This window comes from Stenella coeruleoalba, assembly GCF_951394435.1.
Source record: "Stenella coeruleoalba genome assembly, chromosome: 7".
NCBI classification, from domain to species: domain Eukaryota; kingdom Metazoa; phylum Chordata; class Mammalia; order Artiodactyla; family Delphinidae; genus Stenella; species Stenella coeruleoalba.
This window is the reverse complement of record NC_137153.1, coordinates 105,454,825-105,473,614: the sequence shown is the minus strand read 5'-3', so window position 1 is coordinate 105,473,614 and position 18,790 is coordinate 105,454,825. Positions and strand designations below refer to the sequence as shown.

At 43.0% G+C, this 18,790-nt stretch overlaps 1 protein-coding gene across 23 annotated transcripts in view; it reads left to right on the top strand.

The window, feature by feature from the left end:
* Nucleotides 1-18,790, top strand: part of ASTN2 (astrotactin 2) — a 1,502,867-nt gene that overhangs the window by 1,300,941 nt on the left and 183,136 nt on the right. For all 23 annotated transcript variants that reach the window (XM_079927232.1, XM_079927229.1, XM_079927230.1 and 20 more), the window contains one exon: nucleotides 17,145-17,410. In XM_079927232.1, the coding sequence (XP_079783358.1) occupies nucleotides 17,145-17,410 (266 nt within the window). The remainder of the gene's footprint in view (nucleotides 1-17,144; nucleotides 17,411-18,790) is intronic.

Sequence of the window (18,790 nt, the reverse complement as noted above, 5' to 3'; positions counted from 1 at the left end):
ATTCAAGGAAAATGAGGCAAATGGTGCCTGTCATTATGACCACAGATCATGATCCTGTAAGGCAAAGACCCTCAGATGAGCTGTTCTGAGCAGCATTGCCAGCGAAAAAGAGGGACTGCCGTCTGCCCTGGGTTTCTGCCATGTTGGAGACTTAGTGCAGCCTGTTTCACCAGAATGGCAAAGAGCCTCTCTGGACAGAAGCCTGGGGTTCTTCTACCAACCACTGTGTTACAGGTGGGGGAGATGGGACAGTTACTGTCAAACGGTTTATTCCCAGCCTTGAGACCTCACTTATACCCCCTTCTTAGACAAGTGGGGAGTTAGCACTCTGTTTGATGAAAACCACGGTTACAAGCCCAAAGTCTCAATTCAAGACTCATCATATTTTTTTACTGACCTTTCCCCTATCATAGGGAAGAGCTAATAGTATCCCTGACAGTCTGGGGACATAGTCCAATCATGCTTTCAAAAAACAGCGACAACAACAAACCGTTTCTTTTCTCTTAAAAAAAATCTGTTTGCCTTAAAAAATGTTTAAATTACTTACCAGTTAAATTAATTACCATGCTTCCCACAAAAATCTCAGAGTAAAATAAACACCCTGGGAAAATGCACTTATTTTAATCCTGTGGCTTTGCATACCCTTGACACATTATCAGTTTTCCTCATAGACGGAGACATTTAAAAAATACTCTTTGTGGAGTACTTTATTCTTTATTCAGCATTTTACCATAACTTTTTTTTTTTCATTTAACATTTAAACCACCTGTTTCAGTTTGCTTGTGCTGTAGTAACAAAGTGTCACAGACTGGGTGTTTTAAAACAGAAATTTATTCCCTCACAGTTCTTGAGGCTAGAAGTCTGAAATCAAGGTGGCAGTGGGGCAAGACTTTCTCTGAAGTCTCTAGGGAGGATCCTTCCTTCTTCCAGCTTCTGGTGGCCCCAGGTGTTCCTTGGTTTATGGTAGCATAACTCCAATCTCTGCCTCCATGGTCATTTTCTCCCTGTATGTCTCTGTCTTTCCATGGCATCCACTTCTCTTTGTGTGTCTGTGTTGACTGAAAAAAATGCATAACCTAAAATTTGAGAATTATATTTTATTTGGCGGACAATCTGGGGACTTAAGCCCAGAAGACAGCCTCTCAGATAGCTCTATGGGACTGCTCCCAAGAGGTAAGGGAGGAGCCAGGATACGTAGGAGTTTTGCAACCAAAACCAGGTAATCTGAACATCAAAAGATTACTGTTAGTTAAAGAAAACCAGACTTTTCAAGTTAATGAATTTAGTGTTTTTTTTTTTTTATTTATGAGAAGATGCAAGAGTCTGGGCTGATTGAAATCATTCCTTTGATATGCACCTTAACTATCTGGGGCCAGTATCCTGCTTTTCTCCATCCTGAATCCCCTCAGGGTGCACAGGTTGAGGGTGGCTTCAGTGGCTGCTGGCTTGATGGCTGCAACATTCTTTGTCTCCTGATGTGGCAGGCGACATTTTGCATCCGTACCTGTGTCTTCTTATAAGGACACTGGTCCTATTAGATTATGACCTCTATGTTACCCAATTAAAATTCCAGTATGACTTCATCTTAACTAATTGCATCTGCAGCGACCCTATTTTTAAATAGAGTCACATACTGACATACTGAGGGTTAGGATTTCAGCACATCTTTTGGGGGACACAGTTCAACTGATAACGTCCCCCTATCAGCTAAGCATTGTTTTCTCCATTTACAAATAAGATCTGTAGTTTAACCTCTCTTTCATTCCCTTTAAAATGGTGGTAACAACAGCTAATTCACAGCATCGTTGGGAGCAGAATAAGATATGGGTGTTAAGCACTTACATATTAGGATATTGCCTAACTTGCAGTAATGTCCATTGCATTGCATTTATTATTATTAAGTTTGCTTATTAAGTCCACCATTGTGTGGTAGAGGGCTTCAGAGTCAGACAAACCTGGGTTGGAACCCCAGTTCCACCCACCTGGAAGGTTTGGGGAATAGGTTAGAAGATGATTGGAAGTAATGCTTAGTAACTTGTTGCAGCTGACAAGCTGTGTAACCTTGGACAGCTTACTTAATTAGCCTTTCTGTACTTCACTTTCCACCCCTGCAAAATGGGAATAATAGTAGTTATCTACCTCATAGTAATGTTGTAAATTTCAGATGATTTAATAGATCTAGTTTTTAGAGCACTTCCTGAAAAAGTGTTCTATGAATGATAGCTATTAGTGTCATTATTATTATTATTACTATTTTGACAAAATGTTCTCTTTTCCTTCTCATATTAGCAGCTGAATTCTGAGGAGAAGGATAAAGGTCTTGTTTATGGAAAACAGGGTAGAAAATCTAAGGAGTTAAAACTTGAATGCATCCTAACCAAATCGGTCTGAGTCTGGGGATTTATAACTGCTAGCAATTCCATGAAATCATGGAAAATTATATCTGTCTATCTGTATTACTTATCTATCAGGGAATAACAAATTACCCCCAAACGTTGTGGTTTAAAACAACACACATGTTTTATCTCACAGGTTCTGTGAGTCAGGAATCTGAGCACACCTTAACTAGATCTGCTTCATCGTCTCTCACGAGGCTGCAGTCAAGTTATTGGCCAGGGCTGGAGTCTCTCCTGAAAGTTGCAGGAAGGAGCGGTTTCCAAGATCTCTTAGGTTGTTGTTGGCAGGTTTCAGTTCTTTAAGAGCTGTCGGACTGAAGGCTTCATTTCCTTGCTGGCTTTTGGCTGGAAACTGCGCTCAGGTCCTTGCCACAGGAGCTATTCCAGGACAGCTTGTTTCAGCAAAACCGGCGAGAGAGAGGTCACAGCCTTTTGTAACCTCATCACAGGAGTGGCATCCCCTCAATGTTGCTGTATTCTGTTGGTTAAAAGCAAGTTACTCAAGTGGAAGAGATTATAACAGTGTGTATCAGGAGGTAAGATTATCACAGGCTGGTTTCGAGGCTCCATCCCTCCCACCCACCTTCCGCCTCTCCCTCTCCCCACTTCGTCCTTCCTTTCTCTTCTCCCTCCCTGGGTCTTTCATTCTGCTTATGTACATATCGGTGTACATCTCACATATATATCTTACATCTGTCTGTCTGTCATTTGTCTACTTTCTGCTGAAACTCTGCCTCCAATCTCTGTATGTCATACTCAATCCCTGTGGGTTTCTCAACCTAGCCTATACTTGATACTTAGTAAGTGCTCAGTAAATGTTTGAATTCTATTTAAATTTACAGCATAAAAGATAATTTTTTTTTTTTTTTTTTTTTTTTTGCGGTATGTGGGCCTCTCACCGTTGCAGCCTCTCCCGTTGCGGAGCACAGGCTCCGGACGTGCAGGCTCAGCGGCCATGGCTCACGGGCCCAGCCGCTCCGCGGCATGTGGGATCCTCCCAGACCGGGGCACGAACCCGCGTCCCCTGCATCAACAGGCGGACTCCCAGCCACTGCGCAACCAGGGAAGCCCATAAAAGAGAATTTTTAAAGTCAACTTTATCCATCACCTAATATAACCATTATATTGATTATATTTATGTAAATACTTACCAAGTTTCCTTTTAGTCTGTTCATACATACTTGTGACCATGCTGGGTCTCCAACATTTTTTTTTAAAAATAAATATAAGGTTTTATCTTTTACTTTATGGAAAAATGTTTGAAATCATATTTTTCTGGCCTTTATGGTTGTCAAACTGTCTATATAAGAACTTGTCAAGTTGACAAGCTTATCTTTAAACATTTAACCATCACAAATAAAACTGCATAAATGTCCTTTGTGCTTTCTTTTGTTTGATTTATTTCCTTGTGCTGATATGGAAATAGCTGGTTTAGGATTTTGAACTTTTATTTCAATATCATCACATTTACGTGCATTGGCCAGATCCGGTTTGTAGTGGTTTGAACTAGTGTGGATAGTCAAAGTGTTACCGAACCAAACTTGGGTCCGCTTGACCACGGGCAGTAAAGCCAATCTACTGATGCTGGGTTGCGGTGAAGCAAAGTGCAGCGTTTATTTCAGGGCACCAAGCAAAGGGTCCAGGTAGTTAGTGCTCAGAAGGCCCAAACTCCCCAGTGGGTTTCAGGGAAAGGTTTTTAAAGAAAGGGTGAAGGAGGGGGCTATGGGGTGTGTGATCAGCTTGTGGACAGTTTTCTAATTGGTTGGTGGTGAGGTAATCGGGAGTCAACATCATCAGCCTTCTGGTTCCAACCCACCTGGGGTCTCTGTGCTTCTGGGCAGCATATCGTTAACTTGTTCCACCTGATGGGGGTTTCAGTATCTGCAGAACAGCTCAAAGGATACAGCTCAGAATATTATCTGTAGACCTTGAGGAGGAACTAAAAGTACTGGACTTTGTTTAATGGCTAAATTATTATTATTTTGTCTTGCTTGGCTGTTTTCCTTTCTTTCTGCATTTTCTCACTTCTCTGATTAAATTTACTCTTTGGAACTCGGAGAAGGCCTTAGGAGGCTAAAAATTTTATACAGATAAGAGGCAGGTGGAGGACATGGCGGGGTGGGGATTGAGTGGTGTCTGTTCTGGGAACGCCCCATAGGATCCTGCCTGGTGTCAAAAGGTCAGCGGTAATCAAACACTGACTGAGTAGAGACTTGGTAAACGTGAGTGGCATTGAAGGCTTGCTCGGAGAACATTCCCTGTGCAGTGTCATCAACCTCAACTTGACTCAGTGCGAAGTGAGGGCTACTGGAAGCTTTGCCATGTGCTTCATTTCTCCTAAGCCCCACATATCAACCCCCATCCAGATTTCCCGCCCTCTGGGCTCCAGGATTTCAGCAACTTTCTCTTTATCGTGGCTACCATTACCCTGTCCGTCCATCGGTATTTTTTTGTTGTTGTTTTGCCTGCACCATGCACCTTGCGGGATCTTAGTTCCTGGATTGAACCCAGGCCCTCGACAGTGAAAGCATGGAGTCCTAACCACTGGACCGCCAGGGAATTCCCAGTTGATATCTTTTAGGACTGGATGGCAGCAGACTAAGAGACAGTCTCCTTTCCCCAACAGCCTCACCAGCTTTATCCACATATTCTTTTCATGTCACTGCTATCCATTATTCTAATTTAGTTTTCCAAAAGTAGGCAAATATTGTTTTTTTAAAAAATTGATATATAGTTATTTATAATGCATAAAATTGCATTATATGTTCTAAATTGCATTTAGAGGATACTGAAAATAAAGATGTATTTTTTCCCCATATACAAATTTATAGACCATTGAATTCTATCCATGGGCTTAAGAAGCACTGGCTGAAGTATACAGCCTGTCCCATGTACTTCCTATGGCATATATCAAAGGCACTTAATGTCTGATTTTTACTTTTAGTGAAGTTAAAGTTGATCAGATTCAGGTGCGGCGAGTTTGATCCATTCATTAGAATATCTCCCATCAGCCTTTCTACTAATGGTTTTAGCATTCATCGATGATCGCTGTCTACATCTATTATCTTATTAGAGATTACAAAATGGTAATTTTCTAACTGTCATTCTTCCTGCCTGTATTAAATGCAATATTTCCATAAAGTAAATTGTAGTTACCCTGAAATCCAGTTCATGATAAAATCTTGACTACGACTTGATTCTTTTACCAGTTTTCAGAATAATGAGCTGGTCTCTTAGCCATCCCCAATGATGAGCAATGAGCTTTTGTTTGTTTTTTCCAGTTTGAGTTTTGGCTTTGGTTTTGGGTTTGATTTGAGGAATGTCATGAATTATAGGAAATTTGTTTATCTGATCTATTTTAATCAATCACAGTCATGGTTCATTTTGTTCAATGGTAGGCCAGTGTGAGCCCCTCTAAACTGGTCTGCCTGTCCTTTTGAAATGAACACATTGGTCTTTGGCAACTGTCTCGCTTTTGGGCACAGCAAGACTTCCTAGGCTCAGCTTGTACCATACCTATCCCAGACTTGGAATAAGGAATTTTTCCAAGAATATTTTGTTCCTTTTAGAGGAAAATGATATTTAAAAACAAGAGTCTGGGTATTAAGGGTATTTATTGCTGTTAGGTTACCATTACTTCTAGGCTTTTTCAGTGGACAGAGCTATGAAATGTTTATTTTTTTTTAAAGAGAAAAGCAAATCATTAGTGTATATGATTTCCAATAGAAATTTCAAGGTACAGAATTTTTCTCGACTTCTTTGACTTTATAAACATAAGAGAAACAATTCAGGAATAATCTTAGCTCCTAATGATGGTAACATGATGGCTTGTCTGCTGGAGCCCACAGTATACACACAATAGTTTCAAAATAGCAATACCAGTATTACAACTAGCAGTGAGTCCATTAAATCTAGTTTAAGATTTATTTACAGAACATTTTTTTTCTTTGGACTGTTTTTCCCTAAGCATGTAAAATCAGAATACTGCATTTTAAAGCCTTTCAACATAATTATTTTCTCTGTGTAGTTATGCCAACACTTTGATATATAGCTGGATATATACATTTAAAATTTGCAGAGATTGTATTGTCTTTTTTTAAAAAAATTATTTTTTGGCTGCGTTGGGTCTTTATTGCTGTGCGTGGGCTTTCTCTAGTTGTGGCGAGCGGGGGCTACTCTTCATCGCAGTGCGTGGGCTTCTCATTGCGGTGGCTTCTCGTTGCGGGGCACTGGCTCTAGGCATGCGGGCTTCAGTAGTTGTGGCTCGCGCGCTCAGTAGTTGTGTCATGCGGGCTCTAGAGCGCAGGCTCAGTAGTCATGGTGCACGGGCTTAGCTGCTCCGCGGCATGTGGGATCTTCCTGGACTAGGGATCGAACCCGTGTCTCCTGCATTGGCAGGTGGATTCCTAACCACTTCACCACCAGGGAAGTCCCTCAGTCTTTATTTTTATTTTATGTCTATTTTCATTTAATTTGATCTTTTGATGCGTAGGCTCATTAGTCCCTTTTCCTGTCCCTAGAAGCACAGCTACGGGGAAGAGGGAAGCTAATGGGAGAAGTAACTCACCCTGAACATGTTCTCCAAAAGCACTGCCTATCAGCATGTTTAAAGGTGACCTTTTAACCTGAGTACTGTTAAGATTTCAGTGAATATGAAGACTTAGAAGTGTGACAGCAAACCCTTAAGAAAGTGGTCAGAGGGCGGCGGTTTCTTTTCTGATGGTACCAAAGCCTTCAGCTGAGCCATCCCAAGTTCATACCCTCCCTGACGTTTGAACCTGGCAACCTCTCACCAGCCCCAGGTGGCCTGGTTTGTCTTGTTGGCCTGCTTTGCTGCCTCAAGGTCCTGTCTAAGCAGCATCTGGGAGTCTTCATCTCAAGCAGGCCATTAGCATCTCAGAGGCCTGTCGCTCCCTAAATCCTGTCTAGGAATGATTCCTTCTGGGCATTTCCTCCTTGATCCCTAGTCTAAGAAGCTACTGGAAGGAGGGGGAAGGAATTGAGGAGGAACTCTCATTTTGGAATCCTTCCTCAAGGGGATAAGTTTTGAGCAGAGTTTTTAAGAAAGGAGGAATGGGATGCCAGGGAAGAGAAAGCAGGCTTCTTATTAATGACGCTTCTGCACTTCATCAGACAGAAAAGAGGCTTTGAAGTCAAAGCCTGAATGCCTAACGGCCTTTGGCTGCAGTGTGTCACCTCTCAGAACCTCTGTTTCCTTGGTTGTAAAATATGGTTATAAAAATTATCATATTCCTAGGCCAAAGCACTGTTGTGAGGATTCAATGAGATTTACAGTGTCTTGTGTTTGGCAAAGAATAGAAGCTCAGGAAATGTGACTTTCCTTTCTACCCTCTCCCCGTTTCAAGCACTTGTCCCACCACCTCTTAAAAATGAAACGAGGTAGTTATAATAATACTAGTAATAGTAAGAACGGAAATCTCTGGAGAGGCACAGGCGTACATTATCTAAATTCTTACGGTAACTTTTATTATTGGTGATAATAGCCTTACTTTATGCATAAACAAGCAGAGGTTCCAAGAGAGGAAATAGCTTGTCCATGGTCACACCCAAGGCCTTAGCCCGTAAGTCACATTTTGCATGAATTAGGAAATGGTGCTCCTCTGCTTGGATTCAACCCCGTGGGTACAGGCATGGCCAGTGGAGCTGAGACAGGATTCAGCCCCTCACTCACCCCCTTGCCTTGTCACTGTCGTGCAGTACACAGCTCGCATAACTGTACACAGAAGCTCTGGTCAAATGCATAGTTTTGATCAAACTGAAATTGAAACCCAGATCTGATCGACATTCGGACCACATCCTTTCCAACACTACCTGGGAGTTCATCTCTTCCTGTTTCCTTTAAGATCCTACTCCATTGTTTATCTCTTCTCACTGCCTTATCTCCATCTCTCCCCTTTCCTTCTCTTATGGCTTTTCCTTCCTAGCTGATACACTCCATCAAATCTCTGCACTTAAGTACTGGTAGGTTTGAAACAAATCATTATTCATAATGTCACCCCCACCCCATACCTAGCTCCAAACCTGGCACTGGTAGGCCTTCTAAGTAATGTTTGTTCAGAACCTCTGTAGTCATTACGCTAGGCTTCCTTGTATCATAGCTAAGCCTTTACTCTCCTTCTTGTTGCCCTCGGTGCCTAGCAAGTTGCTTTGCCCACAGTAATCACGCTTTGGCATGAAAGAACTAAGATTTTTCCCAAGAGCAATTGTCCTAAGAAGGCACTAGAGGGCAGCAGAAGATCACACATGGCCTTTCGTTCACCTTCCCGTTACTGGCCACAGCCCACCTTGTCTCAAGAGGCAGGAGTAAATGATACACTGCAATGCTGACTGCTCCCTGACGTGCAAGAGCGATGTAAGTCAGGGGGAGGTGGGGGCTGAGCATGCTTTAGTCTGTGGGAAGAACCACTTTTGGGCCCACTAAGCTGCACTGGGATTCTTCACTCTGCCCCTTACTTTAGGGCAAATAATACAGCAGGACCACGTGGCTGTTTTTGTGCTTTTTAAAAATATTAAAATAATCCTAATTTGCAAACAAAAGACATCAGCCACTACTGGGCTACTGGGCATTATCCAGGGGTCCCTCTCCCTGCCCCACAGAGGATATGACCTTCCTCAGAGATTGACCTGCCGTCACTTGAAACAAGTATCCTCTCGTAGGCTATACTCTGTCACTCTGAGCCTCAGTTCCCTCCTCTGTAAATGGAGACAACAATTTCTACTTTGTAGGATGATAACAAAGACTATATGAAATTATAGATGCTGCATCTCTCCTTTGATGCTCAGAGCAGTTCAATGGGGAATTAGTGTCCTCATTTTACAAATGGGAAAACTAAGATTAGAGAGGTAAGGTGACTTACCCAGAATTCAGAATCAGGTAGTCTGACTAAATAGCTTTAGACTTAACCTTTCAATTCTACCCTTGTCTACTGTGTTCCACCAGGTAGGAAGCGGATTCTTTAAGGAGATTGCTGACAGTGTGGTTAAAGCGCCAGCAGGTTACAAGGGAAGCTTTACAGATTCAGACATGCACGGGAGTGAATAATGCTGAGCTGAAGGCCAAGCACTGGAACAAACGACCTCTGATGATGCTCCTGACACCCTAGAATTTATAAATTCTTCATTGAGTTCTGTTTCTCGTTTATCCTCGAAATAATCCAAGATTTAGGTACTAGCATTGTTGACGTTTTACAGATGAGAAAATGGAGCCTCAGGGAGGTTAAATGACTTGTCCAAGGTCATCCAGCTGGAAATGGAAAAGCTGGAATTTAAACCCAAGCAAGTCACTGTCCTATAGCTTCCCTTCTGCAGTTTGGCATATTACTTGTGTATTTAGGGAAGAAGCTGCAAATCAGGTTAGGACAGGAGATCAGTTGTCCTAGGATTTGGCAGTTTTGTAGACCTGTCCTCTGTTTAGAGTCTGCACCGTTGCTTCCCCTTCCGTTCCTCAAACATGCACACAACACACACACACAAACACACACTCTCTCTCTCTCTCTCTCTCTCTCTCTCTCTCTCTCTCTCTCGGACATACACACCTTAATCAGAAACCACTCAAGAATGCCCCACAGTTCCTAAGGGTGGGAGTTCACCTGCCTGAACTGTAGTTTGTTGGCTAATCTTAGCATGACCCCAAGTAGGGGCAGGCTTGAGTACTGCAGATAGGGTGTCCAAGAAGCACAAAGTGCATAGCTCTGGGTCTGGCTCTTATGATTAGAATGAGAATTGTAGTTTTTAGATGGCAAGCCAGTCTAGGTCCAACAGAGCTGTCCCATAATGGAACTGGAGGCCTAAAAAGGTAATGAGTTCTGTGTCATTAGAAGCATCCAAAAAGCAGTCAGAGGATCATTTGGTGGTGAATGAAGCATTAGATGGAATTTCTGACCAGCTGACCTTTAAAGTGCCTCTTACCCATGAGATCCCTTAGCCCATGGAAAGGGGTGGGGAAGCCTAGGGTTGTTGTCTGGGGGTGGCAGGAACGGGGAAGGCCCAAGTGTTTACAACAGGGATGACTTGTGCAGGAGTAAGAATTAGTGCTGAAAATTTTTCGGCAAGAAATTTGGACAACGAAAGGAGCAGTAGGACCAGGTGCAAAAAACTAGACTAGTTATAAGCTCTGTGGTCTTGGGAAAATTGCTTTACCTCTCTGAGTTGTCATTTGTACATTCATAAAGTAAGGTTAAGACTGTCTGCCTTTGGGGCTATGGTGATAAGACTGAGATAGTGGATTTGAAGTCTGATAAGGGTTACAGGAATAGAGGGGATTAAAGGTAAAAAAGAATCAGTACACATTCATCTGTTTATTTATTCAGATAGTCACCTGCAAACTGTCTGCATGACATCAGACATTGAACTCTGTGCTGGGCATGCAAGCGGTCATTGAAAATGGTCATAGTTCTTGCTCTTATGGAGCTCACAGTTGAGTTGGGGAGGCAGATATTAATTTAACATTAACTATTAATTTAACATTATAATGATGATGATGTAAACGGTTCAGTCGATTATACAAATTGAGAATGATCAAAATATAGTTCTGATCATGAATATATGCATGTTCGAAAGTACGTATCATAGTTGGTTCCCACACTCCTTTTAACATATTCACTGGATAACCTTCCTCTGCTCCTAGATGAAAATCTTAGCTAAGCCACATCTAATCTATTATAACTTTTGTGGAACAGACAGTGCTATAGACATTTTAAATTGATAACAGTTTCACATCAGGAATTAGGATGTCTAGTCCAAGATTTTAATCAAATCTCTAAATCTGACAAGTCAGATCTCCTCTCCCTCCCCAGTGGGGATGTTAGGACGTGGAGCAAGGTTGGCCTTCGTTCTGTTTCTCTCCCTTGCTCTTCTTCTTCCTCTCCCTCTACAGTCGAAGCAGGAGAGAGGAATGGTAAGGATTCGGAAGGTCATACTTGCCCTGATAGCCTTGTATCTGGCTCTGTGTTCTCCGGTCCTGGCAGGTTTTTAAAACCGACCCTCTCTCTTGGCGGGGTGGGGGGCGTTCTGTGGTTTTTCAGTGGTCCTCGTGGCCAGGGCCTTCTCCCAAGACCTGAGACGATGTAGCATCTCTGTGGCTGGCTACTGCTCATCCCTCTCCACCCTCTGTTTCTCTGGCTGCTCACCTTATGGGGACTCTCACCGTGGGGACCCCTCAACCTCTGTTATAATTCCTCCTGGGTAAGACTCAAAACAGATCCAGCCCAGCTCTTTCTCTCATGTGACCCACATCTGGTCCGGGGGAAATACTCAAGCATTTTTCCCACTGGCAGCCTCTGGGATTTGGGGCTAATCCCTGTGCTGCCTCTTCTGCCCTGCTGCCATAGGCCACTAGAACTTCTGCAGGTGGGGTATGACCCTAGTCCACTATCTTCCCCGTTGCCGAGAAAATGTAGCAGTTTCTCCAAGAGGCACTCTTTTGAGGCTCCTTATCACAAAACTTGGGATTAGAAGGTAATGTGCTCTACATGACCCACCTGGGGTGCTGGGGACTCTAAACATTAGGTAATAGCTGTCTCCAAAGCAAATCTCTCCTATATCCTTCCCGTCTACTCTCTGACCTCATTTTATTTCCTTGTTCTGGCTGAGGTTTCTAGAGTTATGAAACTAGTCAGGATTCATCTCCTTTGTAAAGTCCGTGTATAGGGGCCTGGCTCTGGGATTTCAATTCTATTCTGTCTTGGTGTCTCAGTAGAAATTTCAGTTTTAACATCTTGTTACAGCAACAACACAGCAATAATTAAAACAATCACAACAACAACACCGATAACAGCTAGTATCGATTGAGTGCTAAACCTTTGCCTTATTTAATCCCTACAAGTAGTCTTTCAGGATGGTACTATTATTTATGAAGGGCACGCTGATGATGCTGGAGTTTGACTCTCAGGCTGAGAAGTTCAGAATGCATAGCGCAGAAGTTCAGTCCTTGCCGATGCCATCTCAGCTGGCTACTTTCCCTTTGTTAAGGATATTTCTGTGGGTCCTTGAGTCAGGCTTCAGGGCAATTGCTTTCCTCCAAGAGGAGACAGTAACTCTGCCTAAGAAATGATCCCATTTCAGCAATTCCTGGGAGGCCATTGCTGTAATAAAGGCCATTCTTTATGATATAAAAGTCTCACCCTCTTCCCCCCGCCCCCATCCTTAGCGTTTCTAATTTGAGCCCCTCTGGTCCCTGTGGAGTCTTTAAATGCTTCAAGTGCAAGCCTATTGCCAAAGCAAGCCTGTCTGACTCGGGACGCAGCGCCCTGCGCTGTTGCCGAATATTGAACAAACATTCACGCGGCTTTGGCTCTCCCAGAAGCCCTTAGTCTGATGCCTTTGTTTTGTTTTCTGGATGAGGGCAAGCGGTACCATCACCTCCTGCCGAAAAGCCCTGGCTGCCCTCCCAACAAGGAGTTGTCACTTCAACTGAGGCTTTTTTTTTTTTTTTTTTTTTTCTTTTTGGTGGCAACAAAATAATACCCAGCAGGAATTTGGGAGGAGAAAAAAGAGAGTTCAGTTGGCAGGTTCTCAAATGAATGGGTTGTAGTGTCATTGGAACTGAATTGGGCTTGAAACCAGACATGATCCTATTTTGGAAGCATTGTTCAGAGGGATGGGAAATGTGAACAGAGGATAAGTCTCTTCAAAAATGTTCTTTATCCTTGGCCTGTTAAAGACAGCCTGTTTTAACTAAACTCTCCCATCCCCTCAATGGCAAGGGCCTATGTGAGAACCTAGAGGAGGTCAGAGAGACTGGCAAATTGATCAGCTATTCATCTGTCAACCTTTCAACTGAGAGAGCTAATTTTACTTTGAGAAGACCTTACCACTTGATTACAAGCCATCAATTAATTGTCAATCCTGAAATTCACAAATCTTCACTCTTAGACTCATCGATGCTTGGATGAGATGGCACATGGATCAGGGTATATAAATATACATGTATTCAAATATATTATTGAAAATCGTATTGAAAGCCTACTGCATTCCAGGTAATACGTAAAGTGGATGGGAATCGGCAGAACTAACACTGTCTCTGCCCTCATGGATCTTATAGTCTGGAGACATTAACAGGTGACACATAGAACAGGATGCTGTGAGGATCTTTAGTATGAAACCCTAATAGAGATTGGAGGCATGGGGATGGAGTTCAGGGAAGGCATTTCTGAGGACCAGAGTCCTGGCCCCTGAACTAAGATCTGAAGGGTGAGTGGGAGTGAGAGCCAAGAGAAGGCAGGGCCAGAGGGTGGGATGGGGAAAGCATTCTGTGCAGAGAGAAGAGCACGTGCCAAGACTGAGTGAGAAAGGACAGGGTGTAGCCGAGAAACAGAAAGGCCTGTGTAGCTGAAAGTAGGAGAATCGGGAGGAACAGGATGACAGATCAGACTGGAGAGGCAGACAGGTGGTCTCATTCGCATATTACCTATGTGCCACGGTGAGGATTTTGGTCTTCATCCTAAGAGCAGTGACGTGCCATGCAAGAGTTTTAAGCAGGAGGAGAATATAGAGTTTGCCTTTTGAAAAGATGACTTTAGCCACCGAGTGAAGTTGGATCAGAAGCAATTAGCTTTCGCAATGGTAGTATCTACAGAGAAACAATTAATGGAATGGCTAATGGTCTTCCCTGATGTAACTCTCCTCCAGATCATAACTTAGGTATGACACAATCTTTATGGAAAAGATCTTTGTTAATAAATGCATGGGACTTAGAGGTAAATCCCTTTTTCCATTTAGGTCTCAGGTTCCTCCCTTGTTAAGCCGTGGGTTTGGACCAGATGATACCAAAGTGCCCTCCTTTTGCAAAAACAAGCCCTTAAATTCAGCTTGAGTTCTATACTGCTACTAGAATTCAGTTTTCAGCCTGGACTATGGGCTTTTAACCCCATTTTTTTGAACTGATAGATTGTTAAAAAAAAAAAAAAAGGATTTATTGACAAAAGCAGACCAGCAAAGATCAATAGCTCATTTTGCTGTTAAATGGATAGATCTTTAACCCAATGTCTATGAATGTGTGTTTGATCAAGGGAATGCTTACTCCCAGCACCATGTTACATATTTTTCCCAATTAAATTATGGCAAGGTGCTATGAGGGATGAGGCATCTGTGTTCTAAAAAATGAGATACCACGAGTAGTTTAGTTTAAGTGCTGAATTGGTTAACAGACAGCTGGGGTCATGTGCTGAAAGGATCACTAAGTCATCATGTGACCTTGGAAAGTCATTTTCCTTCTTTGGGACACAGTTTCCTCTCATTTTAAATGGGAGGGTTTTACCAGATTAGACTTTTCAAAGGTATGCTTTTTCAATAGTTTTCAAAAGATATTTTATGGAGAAAAGGTGCCCCACTCTATTTTTTCTCCTTGGAGGTTAATAATCCAAGTGTATTGATGGTCTTTTGATTCCAAAGTTTTTCCTGTAACTAATCCATCATACTGCCACATTCCTGTGTAACCTCTCTCTGAAACTCAGTTTCCCCATCTATAGCAAGGGCTATAGAGCAGAGGTTTCCAAACATTTTCTGTAAAGGGTCATATGGTAAATATTTTAGGTTTTGTGGGCCATACAGTCTTTGTTGCAACTACTCAATTCTGGCATTTTAGCCATGCACAATATATAAACAAATGAGGGACTGTGTTCCAATAAAACTTTATTTACAAAAACAGGCAGAGGGCTGGATTTGACCCACAGACCATAGTTTAGTGAACTCTGGGTCACAGTGGGAGCTAACTGCTCTCTAATGCCCTCGCAGTTCTGACTTTCCCTGACCTTCTCCCCTGAAGAGTTATTCTCTCCCAAGTTGGAAGTCCCCCTTCTCCAAAATGTATCCCTCTGGCCTGCACTTCCAAAAGTCATCATCATCATCTTCTCTTGACATGTCTGTATATAAGACTGTCTCTGTCTCCCCAGCTGCTGAGATGCCTTCTTCACAGCTTTGTTTTGTTTATCTTAGTAACTACCCTTCTTTAATCCCTCTGAAGGATTGGTTAGCTGGAATTTGCCTTGTCTTCTTCCCCCAGAGCCTTTGATCTTGTGCTCATAAGTATTTGCTGACAGCCAGACAGAAAAGGTGGAGCCCAGATCCCAAGCCCGAGGGCCCAGAGAGTAATGAATGAAGACTGCGTTTATTTGTATTTCTAATTGGCAAGCCTATTTCCAGATCAGCTGCATGTCACTGCAAGCAGAGAGCAAAAGCAGGAGACAACCTTCTTTCTCCCAGGCCTCGGTGCCCAGGGCCCCTGTTTTCCACTGAGGCAGGAGCTTGCCCTGATTTCACCAGGCTTGGAAGAAAATGCCATCTGGACCAAGTTTTGTCCCTTAGTACAGGACCACCTTGTTTTGCCACTCAGACTGTACATTGCACAACTTTGAGGACACCATTTACATCATCCGTGATGTAAATGGAACCCTCTGAGTTGTACAAATCACTTTTTCAAGCTTTGAGCCCTTTCTTCTTATGAAATCTTACATCGAAGGCCAGTCTATAAGAGATACAAGTGGAACAAGTCTATCTGAAGCTGAGATGCAGGTTTAGAGACCTGCCTTCTCAGTCTCCCTCTTGCCTTCTTCAAGCAGCTGCTGAGATGGCTGTTGGGATCCCTAGAATTCCTCAGATGAATTTTGGAGCCTCTAGACTAGATCATAAATGTTGTTCTAACCATTCACAGCTATATAATCTCTCTCTTGATAAAGTCTCAAGTATATCCCTAGCACCGTTCTAGGCACTGAATGTTGAGGGGACAGGAGTGGGAGACATTGCCCCTGGTCTCCCTGAACTGATTTTATGGTTGGAGAGGTCAACAGAAAATGAGGTGAGAAAATAAGCTTAACAAGATAGGGTCTTACATGCAGAAATACTTACCAGAAAAGAAGGGCTGGGGAAAGGAGAAAAGACTTCCTGAAGAGGGTCACATTGGAATGGAGCGCCGATGGGTGGTAAAGATTTGGGGAGGCAGAGGGGAAACGTAGGGCAGGGTGAGCAAAGGCACAGAGGTGTGAAATGGCACTTGTAGGGATAAAGAAGAACAGCACAGAATGGGGCGTGCGTCCTTCATGCACATGACAGCACACTGAGGAAAAGAAATTTGAATAAGGGGACAGATGAGCACGGAAAGAAAGGGGAAATAATGCCTTCTCCAGACAGGTCCATCTCCTTCTATCTCATTTACCAGTCATAACTGTTTCAGTTGTTATTGTTAACCACACATTATACAATTAATCACTATAAGCTCCTGGACATTCAAAGACTTTCCCAAGGCAGCAGAGCTATTATCCAGCAGAAATGAGATTTAAACTGAAATTGACTTGACTCCAAAGCTTGTTTCTCACCCATTACATGGAACTGCATGAAAAATATAGGACTGGAACAAGTTTTTGAAAAAAAGGTAGAATTTATAAAAAGTAACAGTAAACAAAAGAATTTCTTATTGGGAAAAATATGCTTGAGTATTTACATCTTACAAAGGTCCTTGCAGAATCCTCTAGTCCAACCTACTGACTTTAAATATAAAGAAAGTGAGGCCCAGAGAAAGCAAAGGGTTATTTAATATAAATGGTATAACAAGACACCATTCTGGTCTCTGAGCCCTCAGGTCAGTGCTCTTTCCAAAGCATCACGAAGGAACCACTCTATCATCTTTTTTCCCTTTCCAGTGGACGACTACCTCCTTAGCACATCGTAATGGGTTCAAGAGTCCGACCTTTTGAACAGTACTGAACAATACTGAACTTACATCTCTTTCTCCAGAGACCACGGAGTTGGGCAGCAAGAAGGAGCTCAAGTCCATGCCCTTCATCACCTACCTCTCAGGCCTGCTGACGGCCCAGATGCTGTCTGATGACCAGCTCATCTCAGGTGTGGAGATCCGCTGTGAGGAGAAAGGCCGCTGTCCATCTACCTGCCACCTTTGCCGCCGACCGGGCAAGGAGCAGCTGAGCCCCACACCGGTGCTCCTGGAAATCAACCGTGTGGTACCACTTTACACTCTCATTCAGGACAATGGCACCAAAGAGGTGAGGTCCCCTGACACAGCCACTGAGTCAAATCTAAGAACCAACCCTCCTACCTCCTGCCCTTGTGGGCCCTTTGTCCACTGGGATTGTCATCATCGTCATCAACAGCATGGTGAGGGCTCGCATTTATTGATCCCTTACCATGTTGTAAGCACGTATATAACTTGGTAACACTAGCTGCTGTAACTGGCAAATTCTCCAATCTCGATGGCTTAGTACAATTAAGGTTATTTCTTGTTGTGCAGAGTCCTAAATAGAAGTGTTTGATTGATGGGTGGCTTTACTCTGAGAAGTAGTTCAGGGTCCCAGCCTGTTCCATCTTGTGCTCCATTAATCTGATGCTTCCACGGCTGCTGTGGAAGAAGAAAGAACATGGAAGATTGCACATGAGAAGTTGAAATGGGCCACGCCTGAAAATGGCAAATTATCATTTCATCTCCTATTCTGCTAAGCTAGAATTCAGCCACTGGGCACACCTGTCTGCAAATGAAGACAGGGAAATGTATTCTATCTGTTTGCCTAGGAGAAGAAGGTATGGGTTTGGTGAAAACCTAGCAGCCTCTGCCTCTGTACTATACTTGGGTTATCTCATTTAATTTACCCTCCAGATCTATGATTTACTTATAAATATTGAGTTGATTCATATGGAATTTCTGACATTTGACCATTTTTTATTTATAAAGATGGCAATTCCGTATGGTTCATCCTTTTCTCATGGCCACTTTACAAGTGAGGAAATGTAGGATGTTGAATGATTTGCTCCATGTTGGTCTGCTCCAGAGCCTACATGCTTAATCATGAAATTATATCTCCTCTTTTTCCTCTTTCTATCTCTGTGACTTTCAATTATAGCATGTCAGGGCTTGAGAGGACTGTATGAATGATTTAGTTCACTGGTTTGCACACTTGTGTTCATGGAACATTTTTTTCCAAATGTGGTGTTCAGGAACCCCAGTCCATAAAACCAGGAATAGTGATGCCACTGCTTCAGTAAGGAAGAAGGTAGATAAAGCATCTCCCCTTGGTCCCCACTCTTCCCTCTGCAACACCTTCTGGACAGCCCTGGGCCTCCAGAGAAGGCCATCTGGTAGACCACTGACCAATCCAATAGGATGCTATGGATTACGTGCCCCTCCCAAAGCATCCCTCTGGGCTGAGTAAGCACCAGTGCATGGTGAGTGGTCAGGGAGGGTTTCATAGAGGACAGATCAGGGATGAGAATAAGGAAGTGAGGAGAGTATCTTCAGGTAGAAGACCTGAGGCAGAAAAGTACATGGTCTCTACAAAGACCTATAGAAAGTTCCCATGACTGAGACCAAGAGATGGAGGGAGAGCAGATATGAGGCCAGAGGGAACAGAAAGCACCTGATTATTTAGGAT